Consider the following 12,392-nt stretch of genomic DNA (forward strand, 5'->3'; position numbering starts at 1 on the left):
ACATGGTATATGGATAGCCCCTTAGCTGTATATGCATTTTCGGCGTGGCCTACAAATTCAAAAGAGAATATTCGTTTTTTTACAAACTACCACGTTATTACTGCAAATATTAACCGATATTCATGAATCTTTTTTCCAATTTATTGTAACTATTAAAATCAATTAACTATGTTTATTTGAATTAAATTAATCAATGATATCGTAATGTCAGTTTTTTTCTAACTGGCCGAAATCTCGTTACAATGCCCGGCATTCATTCGTTCCGTGTCATTCATTACCCGGCGGGGAGTCTTCTGACTTGAGTTTCACGCGGGTGAGCAGGGTCGCTGTGGACATGCATGTATAGCTATCACTGAGTGTCACTGCTATTTTTCTCTATTGTTCTCTACGTTTTTGATTATTACACAAAATATAAATATTTAGTCGAAAAACCGGCTCTGCTTGATTTGAGATATGGTTATTTAGATAAGGTATGCAAATAATTAGACAAAAATATTCATCCGTGCGGCCTCAAAATTCGGACGCGCTTAGACATTTTGATAAAGGGAGGGCCTTGAGGGGCTAGATACGAACCCTGTGGTAGCTTTTTCCCACCTTGTGAGTTTTATGCTGGCTAAATAACTTGCACCATTTCCAAGAAAAATACAAAAATTCAGTTTTCTTAAGAAAAAAAATCCTCTTCACTCATACATAATTAAAAAAATTATTTATGTTACTTTATTGAAAACAATTTAAATTTAATTTTTTTGTAATTTTATTTTAAAAAATAATCAGTCAATAGTTAATTAATCGGTTCACAACATAAAAGGCAATAAATAATTATTTCCATTGAAACATTAAAATAATTGTTGCCTTTCATTTGTCTGAAAATTTAAAGTATTACTAATCTTTTAAACTAATTACATAAAAACTTAAAATATATTCACATACAATTTTGAGAATTGAAGTCAGATAATTATTCCACAACATCGGAAACATTTTGAAAATTATTAAATTGTAATTCATTTTATTTTATTATGAGAAAAAAATTGTACGCATTATGCATGGTAAAAACTCATTACAAAATAACAGCTGTTGTTAAAAGTAAAAGTGAAAAGACAAAAATCGAAATAATTATCGGCGATCACTAAAAGTATTAATCTACTTTTTTAGTTCGATTACGTTTAAAAAAGAGGTCACCCTAAATTTATAAAATAAGAAAATCTACACCATGAGTCTCGACAAGAATAATTTCTACATCAATGGATCTCGACTAATGGAGGTTACGAGTTTTTATATACTCTGCCGTGCAAACGTTTTAGACCACCTCTTTTATTATGACTGAATAAATTCTCTTAATTTTGATTACACCAGAGATAAAAAAATTTCTGTTTAAAAAATTTGTTTTCGAATTTCAAGAACTTGAAGGTGTAATAAAAAAGTTGGAAAAATTTGAAAACATCTTATCTGTAGGCACATCAGAATAAAAGTTCAATAAATATATATTTTTAGGAAATTACATAGAAACTGCATGATTATATGTTTCATATATTTTACAAAAATATTTTTGTGACACAAAATAATATTGAAATTTTTCCAACTCTTTCGTTACAGCAAAATGTATGTATCCGATGATTTTTTTAAATACACAGAATGAAAATATAATATAATATCCTCCTTTGTGCTGATAAGAAAGTTATCTTTTTCGGAACTCACCATCAAAATGTAATACAGTGTATAAAATAATAAAATAATAAATTGGAAAAGTAGATATTTATCAAATATTTCTAAACCCTATCTAAAGAATTGTGTACGTTTTTTTTTGTTTAGAAGAACCTTATGAAAAAACATTCATTTTAAATAAACGTATCCGTATTTTCAGAAATATTTTTAAAATATTTAATAAATATCTAATTTTCCCAAATTATTATTTAATCTTTTTTTTTGCCCTGCAATAAATTTTGATGATAAGTTACGAAAAAGATAACTTACTTACCAGCACAATGGAGAATGTTTTAAATTATGTTATACATATTTTTGAAAGTTTCTCATTATATATTATTATTATATAATATATTACTGTAAGCAAAGAGAACACGCTATTTGGAGATTTTCTGCAAGTTGAAACTAGACAGAGTCACTCTAGCCTACCATAAACAGTAGACAGCGTGTTGTATTTTATGGAAGCAAAAGAAAACTCCTTATTTTTAATTGCAAAAAACAAGAACATTTTTCGAAAAAATCTCTACATTCCGGCGGCTATATTTGTCTTTAGATTATTTGCTTACAATATTAGACTAAGCAATGCATTCTTGCAGACGTATTAAGGATCTGGCGAAAGCCCGAATCCTTATTTAGGAGCCTTTTAATTAAAGTTGATTTGTCTTTATAGCCGATACCCGTAATAAGGGGAAGATGCTGGGAAAATGCTGCCCGGCGCAGTTTCTTTTCCCGCGACAATATGGAGAATTTTATACAGTTCTGCAGACGACTTGGTGTACACGAGAATCTTCTATTCGAAAGCGACGACCTTGGTATGACACTCTACTTTCATTGTCAAATAGAGCGAGCCGAAAAAATAATTTTTTAGTTTTACAATCAGGACAGAGAAAATAATAAGGGGATAGTACATGTTCAAATTTTCAAAAAATCGATTTTTTTAAATTTCAGTCACCATATACCTTTAGAAATAAGGTAGACACCTTCTTTTACCTCAAGATGTATCGGAAGTGGCCGAAAAACGAATTAATGCGCAAAGCCTCGAGTGTTCGAAACGCACAATTTTTCGTACATTAAACTTTAAACGCGTTTTTCTCGAAAAACACTTTTTGGGGTAGTCGCCACGATTTCAGCCGATCTACTAGACCGATTTCATTCAACTTTTTTTTTTAATGTTTGTAAAAGACTTGGCTATCGTATGACTCTCGGTCATGATTTTTCATTACTATTTAATAACAATTTGACACAGTAAATGTTAAACAAATGTAAAACAAATTTAATTCACTATTTGTTTATTTATAAATATTTATTAATGAGTGGGGGTCTTACGATAGCCAATTATGAACTCTTTAAGAATCAATTGGGTTTTTGTGTTTCAGATGATCCCAATTTGAGATATCATGGCGACCGTTTTTTTACATGGCTTCTTCTAATCACCTATATCTCGGCCGGATGTTAGTAAAAAATGACAACATTTTTTTTTCGTTAGTCAAAATTAGGTTCTACAACATGATAAATAATTACGAATGTCTATTAAAATTTCATGCAAAAAAAAATTATTGAAAAAAGGTCCTTGAACATGTACTACCCCCTTAATCTATCCATTAAAATAGATTTCCGTAATTTTTCACATAGTTTTAAAGCAATATCTTCGGTTAGCAGAAATGATTTGAAGTTTGAGCAATCAAAAAAAGTTTTTTTTCTAATTATTTAAATGCTTCTATTACAACTATCTGCTGAATCATTTCCCCCTTTACAAAGTCGTTCATTTCAATATGACATGATTTCAAAAATTATTGATTGATGAAAAAAAATTCTGGTGGCAAATAAACTTACACATAAAGTAACAATTTTACTTAAAAACTAAAAATTTCCTGTAATCTAAACACAGAAAAAACTGAAGTTAAATTTTATTGCATGTAAAATTTCCCGCTGATAAAGTTTACATGCTATTTGGCGAAAGTTTATCCTACGATGGAATACATACTATCGTCTACTACGGTATCCTTAGCAGCAATGACAAACCAGCAAAGAATAAGTGAATTCGAGCTATAATTTGGGTAACTAGATTTAAAACAACACAGAAAAAACCAAATTTAGAATTTGTTGCAGGTAAGGCTTGCAAACAGTTAAAAATTAAACATATTTCGGCGAAATTTTCACTGAGGTTAGGAGAATAATAATTCTGATCTCGTCTACTGCGTCACGATGAAGTGAGCAAATTTCGGTAAAAAAATACAATCAGCAACAGAAAATAGAAATAAAAAATTTTTTCTTACTGATATACATTTTCTTCAAAATAAATTAGACTATTATAGCGGAATTAGAACTTATTTAATAACATTTAGCAAAAAGCACAAAAAGCAACTGACAGATGGGAATCCCCAGTTCTCTCCAATTTAATGAAGTTACACGACGATGGATAGCGCTGGCATCGCAATTGTCTCTAAATCGCGAATAAAAATAGAGCGATTATAAGGCGAAAGATTATCCGGACACAGCTAAAAATTTGAAATTATCTTTGATTCATGTAAAGTTTATCCGGCTAGGTTAATTTTTGTTGCGGTGAATCTTTCACCCGAAGTGTATGTTAACTTTACCTTTCGCTTTTTCTGTGAAGTGCTTAGAAGACATAAACACTTTTTTTAATTTAGCCTTTTTATACATCTTTCATAACATAAAGGTGCATAAGAATCTAAGAGGGCACATCAAAATATTAAACAATGTTACTTAAGCGCGTCAGAATGTAAAGATATGTGGCCGGCCGCATGAAAATGGCTCTTTTGACTGGTTCATGTTGTGATATGTTTTGTAGAATGAGGTCTCTTATAGGTTTAATTCTTCTTTCTAGAAAAAAATGATTGGACCCGATTGGGATTGATTGAAGGTTGAATCTTTCGTAATCGGTGTTAATCGGGACAGAAACTTTATATCGTTCTTAATCATTTTCAACCGGAACAAGCGTTTGAATCGTTCGCAGTAGGGTGAGCACGCCTGCGCATTTGAACGAAATTTGTACTTTTAAATTTTCGTAATTACGGGTAACTGCGAAAATATTCTAATAAATGTAGATAAGTAATAAATATGCATAATAACTAGGATATACGATTTCAAAATTAAAAGAATATTGACGAACTTTGCATCGGGTTGGAAATGTATCATATTATTTCGCATTAAAACAATTCATTAGGTAAATTATAATAATATTAAGAAAGATATAAACATCTTTTTTGTAAAGGAATTCATAAAATATAGAACATTTGTATTTTAAAAATAACAAACCTGATAAATATAAGCATATAGATGAAATATACTTTTTCGTGAATTTGATCTTTGTATGTATTTCTAAAGCTTGCGTTAAATGACAGACATACGAATTTTCTTTGAGTTCTACGAATATCATATTTTCCATTACATAATTAATTGAAATAATGATTGCATTATCATCTGTTCTTAAGACTCGTAACATGGATCGTACTAGGGTGTCTGGAATCACAATTAATCGTATCACAGACAAATAGCACATTAACTCAGTTTTTATTACATCTTTGATTTGAACAACTTTTTTCTGATTCCAATTTTACAACAGTGTCATTTCTTCTAGGAGACAAGGTATATTGAGTACTTTTATATACGCAACCTTTGTAAATGCATTTTTTAAATGATTGCCCAAAACATTTTTCGTTGTTTTCGTCATTAGTGAATTCTACGTCACCACTTCTTCCGCAAAACGTAACACCGTAGGTACTGCTTGTGACATACATTGAAAATAATTTTCGCGAAAAAATGCTTTCACAATATTGCTTGGCACTCTCGCAGTGGAAAACATCTTTGTCTACGACGAATTTATAGTCAAGAATGGCTAACGCCTATCTTGAGATTTTCTGCTCCGCATTTTTAATACCTGTGGCATACTGTTTTAGGACAAACAAAAAACTTTCGAATGGAAATGCTGAGGTAGCCCAAAGTGGGCCAAATTGGATAACTGACTGTACTATGTGTAATAAGATATGAACGTTGAAAGTCATTGCTTCGAGGCCATAAAGAATTTCAAATTCTCCAATAAATTTTACTAAATCACTTCCGCAAGTACGTAAATCTTCTTCTCAAATTTTTGTTTTTAGTAAAGTAAAAATACTATTTACAAGTTAGCTGAAGTGTTTCAAGTAATTTTCAGGCAAATAATTTTTTAAGCATAGGACACTGAAAAACAGAAGCCATGCCCTCCACTCAGAAGCTTTCCACTTAGCCTTTTCAGATAACTTCCGCATCAATCTGTGATTTTCAAGAGGCGGTTTAATAAATTTTAGAAGATCGTTAATATAAACACCGTACATATTTTCTAATGGAAAACTCCAAATCATGTCGAAAAATACTTCAATATTGATCAGAGATGACGAACCCTTAACTCTTCGCACAGAGGTTTCCCTGAGGTTTGTCCGATTAACCGCTTGGTTCTATCACTCTTGAGCATCATAAGCATCATTTAAGTGAGGCGCGTGAGATTTGTAGACGAAATCTGTATCAAAAGGAAATCTGATGCGTTGGCTGTGGTAGCCATGTTGATAACACCTACTGCATGATTCATACGCATTATACTATAACCTATTCTGCAAAATAGGTCGCGAAACAGAATCAGCGATAAGACAGAGTGGCCTGAATGTAAATAATATACTAAGATTCCCTATTTTCAAATTAATACCTTCGGAACTTAGAGCTTCAATTTGTTTATTGAATTTCCCTAACAATGAATTCATTAAATCCGCGTTTGGCTCGTTTTCTGTAACACTAGCCCTGCTAACATAATATACTTAAACCTTAATTTGATTGGCAATTCATTTAAGTGTACGAGAATTGACCAAAAACTTTCCTTACTACTTCGTCGAAGGGCAGCGCCATCGAGAAAGAATTGGAAAGTCAAAATCGACTTACACATCTTAGGGTTAACTTTTCAATATAAAATTCCATCTTGCACATCTTCGATATTGTTTCTAATAAAATTGTTCTGATCTTCCCTTCTATGAAATGCTAATAACTCATTTTTAACATCTGGATTTTGAAATAAACGTTCTATGTGATATTTCAAATCCACCATTAAAAAATATTTTCACTCCTTTTTAGTGGACAAATTACATTTGGAACCACATTTATCACATAAACCCTCGGGATTCGAACCTTTTTCTCGATGGCGACATTCAACAGTTGCCGGATACTGCTTTCTGTGATCATCATCTGACGTATCACTGGAATGAAACGGTATTAACAGTTTTTGAAGAAGAAATAGACTCGTTAAATCCAGAATGTTGTTGTTCTTCGCTAACGTTACTTGCTGGATAATCTGAATTATTTTCGGATGAGAACCTTTCACTTATTTCTAATGTAGATCTCTCTGGTGAAGCTGGATCATCTACTGCCATTTTGTTCCGACACATCAGTTGAATTCGAATTTAAATCGTTATGTTATGTTCGGACGAGTTTTAGGATCTCGTATTTCCTAAAGGTGTTAGAAAATATTTGCGGATGTCCACGAGTAAATACTGCTCATAAAAAAACAGGATTTTTTCAATTGCGTTGCAACTATATAAAAATCCCCTATTTTAGTTTTTGACTATCTTGATATTGTGAACATACCAATAGTAAGCACTAAAGTTTATTTTTACATATAATAGAATGATCTATTTAAAAGTTTATTATTATGCATTCTATTTTGTGAAGCTTTTACTTGTAATTAATTTCTATGCATTAGAGCTGAATTACCCAATCTTTCGGTAAAACGTTTTCTCCAATATTCGTCTGTTTGACGGGACACCATGCTCAGCTTGTAGTCTGGCCGCACAAATTTCCTGTGAGACTTTCTCTGTCATTCGGCAGCACCATTGCCAGTATTTCCATAATTGGGATTATTAGAATCCATACTGATCAGTATACTCAATCCTATAAAATAATATTAGTTATAAAAACTTTGCGTTGAACACCGTTAAAACATATAGGATCATTTTTTCTATTTATAGCTTTCTTTAATTGCTTATCAGTTTCTGCATAAATATAAAAGTGAAATTTAAAAACAATTTTATCTGCCTCAAAATCTAAACATTTCTTCTTTTAAATCACTTAAAAATTAAACTTATCATGTAAAAGTAAGCAAAATACAATTTAGTTGCAAAATTATCACTTGACACTTAATTAAGATAATATTCATATTTATCAGTTGAAAATCAAAATTGCTATCTGTTTTTTATGCATACTACGTATAACAAATGAGGCAATAAAAATGAATTGATAGATTAATAATTAGGTTTGTAATAAAAACAATAAAAATTATATTGCATATTTGAAGTATAATTAAATATTTTAATAAATTAAACAGTGTGGCAATATATTTAAATAATTCTTATATATTTAAATAATTCTTTAAATAATTCTTACTACACACGATATCAATAATTGAAAAATTGTATGACACTTTTTTCAAATTTCTGACACTTTAAACTATTTGTGATCTCACAAAAGAATTATTATTGTAGCATTTTCAATTAAATTGCAAGAATAATTTAAGGTTAGTATAGTAGAAGTCTGATAACTTGCTATCCGATAAGTGTACACTCCTCTTAACACGTCATCACACGTACAGCACGCACACTAATTGTGGTTCTCCCAATACGTGTGCTATCTGGATTTGCGCATGTGATTTACGCATGCGCGCACCTAATATCGTACCATTAGAGGGGGCATCCGACAAGTCCGCAATTCCTGGAATTTTTCGCCCCTACAGCCCCGAAGTTGGAAAGTTATCGGACTTGTACTGCAAGTTATTTTTAGGAGCTAACGTAAACATGATATTTTATATGAACGTATTCAAAAATTGAATTTATTTAAACTACAAATTTATAATATACTGTTTCTAATTGGTTCAAAAAATAACTGTACTATTAACGAAAAATTGACGAAAAATAAACTTTAGAAAGAATTTACCAGTTGATTGTTTAATTACTTACTTTAGTACCGTTAAGTAAAACCATAAATGATTTTATTTTTCTGTTTTCTGCATCCATTATTTTTTTTAATACTAGCAAAAACTGCGAGGAAAATAATATACTCGTTACATAAAGTATCTCGTACCCATAAAAAAAGAATAACTTTTTACAATTTTTTTCACCCGATTCTTACAAAATCGATTCTTTCGCTTTAATTTTTTAGAAAATCGATTCTTTATGATTCGGTTCAGAATCGATTTTTCAAGAGAATCGAGCATCCCAATCTTGGCTAGTCTCCTAGTCGCAACTCTATCTCGAAGTGTAATGGGCCGCGATAGACTGAGTGCGCTTGCTATTATTGATCCGGAGAAAGAGATCAATCTCTTATCGAAGAAAAAATTAAGAAAATTACTCCTCTAGGGTAATACCCCTGGCGGACCGAAGGAACCGAAAGGAGCCTCTATAAAGTACCCTTATAGACCTCTATGAGCCACCCTTCAATTCCTTCTTTAAAAACTCAAAAAACAGCAAGATCATCTTTTCAATTGTTGAAATTCGGATTCTGCGTTAAAGTTTGCAAAAGAAAACAGTAGGCGGCTTCAAGTGCATCTTCTTTTAGTAGCAGTTAATAAGCGTTAAGTCGGTAACTTTAAGAATTTTGTCTGGATGCTAGTGCCACACAATGGAAATCTCAGACGACAAAGCTGCGATGTAAGTGAGAGAGAATTTTATTTTTAAACATCGCGCGCAACATACTGCTTGAGCTGTTATGGATGCGCTTGAAGTCACTTTCAGCAGAATTTAGTGACATTTTCAAAAATTTTTAGCGCTACAAAAAAAGTATTTCGATTACTCCGTGAGTTTCTAATGAAAATTTTAACGTGGAATCCGAATTTAAACAATTTAAAAGTTGATCTTGCTGTTTTTTTAGTTTTTAAAGAAGGAACCGAAGGATCACTCAGTGGGGTATTTAAGGGTACTTTGTAGAGGCTCCTTTCAGTTCCTTCGGTCCGCCAGAGACCTATTCAAGTAAAAAATTCATGCTGCTTAAATATTTATATTTCTTACTAGATGTCCGTAATATTTCAACTTCAATGAAAGATGTCAGCTTTTTATTGAATATTCTGCTTACAATTTCGTTTCCACGTTATAAAAAACAATATGTCCGATACAACGATATGATCCAACTTATACCAAAAAATGTTTCTTTCTTTCCATTTATTTAGACATCAGAGCCTTTTATAAAAAATGTATAGATTATTCCTCTTTCTGATCTGAGCCCCCCCCCCCCCCCCCCCCCCCCCCCCCCGCCCCAATTAAATTTTTGGGGACGGGCCTTGTCGTACTCATCATTTCGAATCGCATTTTTCTCTGTCAAGTTTAACGGTAAAAAGGTGGAAATTTTAGAAACAAAGAAATTGAGCTGTACGCAACTGACTTGATAATTGTTTAAACGCAGCTGAGAACGTTAAACGCGATACAGATAAAGGTGCTCACATAAGAAAATACGTGTGTAGTATGCTGAAAAGGGCGACGTTGCCAATAATGGTGTGTGCACGAATAGAGTGTAGTGTTTATCATTGCGAATAAAGCCGGTATTGAAAGCTATTTTAGAAAGTAATATTTGTTTATATTTCGAATATTTCTGACAAGCTTCATAGTTATTTATGTGTATTTTGTGGATCACATAATTAATATATATATATATATATATATAATTAAGTAAGTAATAATTAAATAATATAATAAACCAAATTAGAAACGTAGAAAACTTCTGCTTCTCGAGCGGCGGTCCGATAGGTGAACAATACGTAATCAGGTCGCACGGCAGCAGCGCGACAGATCGCACGCGATTGATGGCGCTCTGTATGTATGCACGGACGGCTCGTACTTGAGCTGTTTCCAAAAGAATGAACACGTATTTTCTTTTGCGAATATCTTTTAGCAGATCCTTGTATACTTCCACTTCTCAAGAAGTTACAGTCTAAAAATCGACATAGATATCAAATGCACTTTTTCCTCTCAGACCCTCGAAATAGTATAAAAAAATCCAGAGCTTCCATAAGAGTCAATGAGGGGTTACCTCCTATTGTCGGCTAGGTATACCTGGGGTTACCACAATCGAAAATTTTGATGACATATTTTTTTTTTACTAAAATGATTTTTGAATTTCTTTCAAGTGCTATAGACGAGAGTTTTTCCAGAGAGTTTTTCCAGAGAATTTAAAAAAGTGAAAAAGTGCACTTTGAAAATTTTCAGAGTTACCCCGTTTTGCACGCTAGCTATTAAATTAGAAATTTCAAATGCCCTTTTCTCATGTACATAGTCTTATGGGGAAAAACCTAAGCTTTTTTTAAGACAAAAAATATCTTTCTTATTTCGAAAAAAGTCAAATTTATTTTTAAACTTCGTTTTTGAAGGTCAAATGTTTTTTTCAATGCGTAAAACCAATAAAAGGGCGTGAAATCCCCCATCAAAACTGTACTTAGCAATATTTTTTCATTCATTAGAAGAGCTAAAAATCGCCGAAATAGGCGATATCCGCGAAAATCCCCAAACTTTCACCCCCTCTCCCTCGGTCAATACTTATCCGTATGACACAATTTTTCCTTTATAAACTACCATCCTATAGAAATACACGTTACCTGAGTTTAACTAAGATCGGACAACCTTGACTTTTTGAGTCCCTGTTGAGAAAGTTCGTGCTTTGTGCTAGTTGCTGAAAAAACTTCACCAGTTCAAGATTCGTGTTTTTCTTGATCTTAAGGCTCAAAACGAGCTGTGGTTACTTCTCTGTGCCTTACTCGTGGAGCATGCTATTTACGGGCGCAGATATGATGTGCTGTGGGCAATCAGGTTTCTTCATAACTTCGATGGCGTTTATGGTGTTCTACCTTTATTAATTACGCTTTAAGCGAAGACTTCATTAAATTAACTTTCGTCTTTTCTCTCTCTCTCACTAATAAATTTGTTGTCTTTATAAGATATGGCTACCGCATTCATAGCATAATTTTATTTGTAAATTATTCTTTAATGATTGATTTTCAAAATGAAACATATATTTTTTCACATTTAATTAATCAATGGCAACTGTAAAGAAACTGATGTTACGTCATGAAGACCGTGAAATACTTCCTCTTTTAATTAGGTTCCTCGTTTTAGTTGAGATTGAATATCTCACACAGGGAAGAGGAAAGAACAGCCAATAATAATATGTGAAAGTAATTTATAATAAACAATTATAAAATAGAATCTATGCACAGCGCAAAATTGACGGAAGACGAGCTTAGTCCTTGCCCAGTACCTTGAAATAAAAGGATCAGATTTATTGTAGGCCAAGGAGTTTAAACAAACGGAATTTTAGAACTGACTATAAACATTGCTTACCAATGATTTAATATAATTGAAGATTTCTTAAGGTCCAGGTTGCCAGAATTGCCGCTGTGACCTCTGGGTAGTGGTAGAGAGTAGAGGGGTCTAAGTCAGACTCGATGTTCCAAAAGTGGTTGATTCTTGGTTGTTGTTAATTTTGGGTATAAGAGTACTCCAAAGGGGGAAATCCCAGACTTGGGTTTCCCAGTGCACAACACTGTCACAAGGGTACACTCACCAATAGACAACGAATGGACGAATTGACGCTTGAGACCGAGAAAATCGTTGGAAATAGAGAAGAACTAATACTGGCCCATGCTGGTACTTTCAGTTTTTATAGGCCCTAAT

General features: G+C 32.4%; 1 protein-coding gene across 4 annotated transcripts in view; it reads left to right on the forward strand.

Moving 5' to 3' along the window:
* The window catches only part of LOC117172355 (growth arrest-specific protein 2-like), a 410,439-nt gene that overhangs the window by 284,221 nt on the left and 113,826 nt on the right, over window positions 1-12,392 (forward strand). For all 4 annotated transcript variants that reach the window (XM_033360191.1, XM_033360192.1, XM_033360189.1 and 1 more), the window contains one exon: window positions 2,372-2,513. In XM_033360191.1, the coding sequence (XP_033216082.1) occupies window positions 2,372-2,513 (142 nt within the window). The remainder of the gene's footprint in view (window positions 1-2,371; window positions 2,514-12,392) is intronic.

This window comes from Belonocnema kinseyi, chromosome 5, assembly GCF_010883055.1.
Source record: "Belonocnema kinseyi isolate 2016_QV_RU_SX_M_011 chromosome 5, B_treatae_v1, whole genome shotgun sequence".
NCBI classification, from domain to species: Eukaryota; Metazoa; Arthropoda; class Insecta; order Hymenoptera; family Cynipidae; genus Belonocnema; species Belonocnema kinseyi.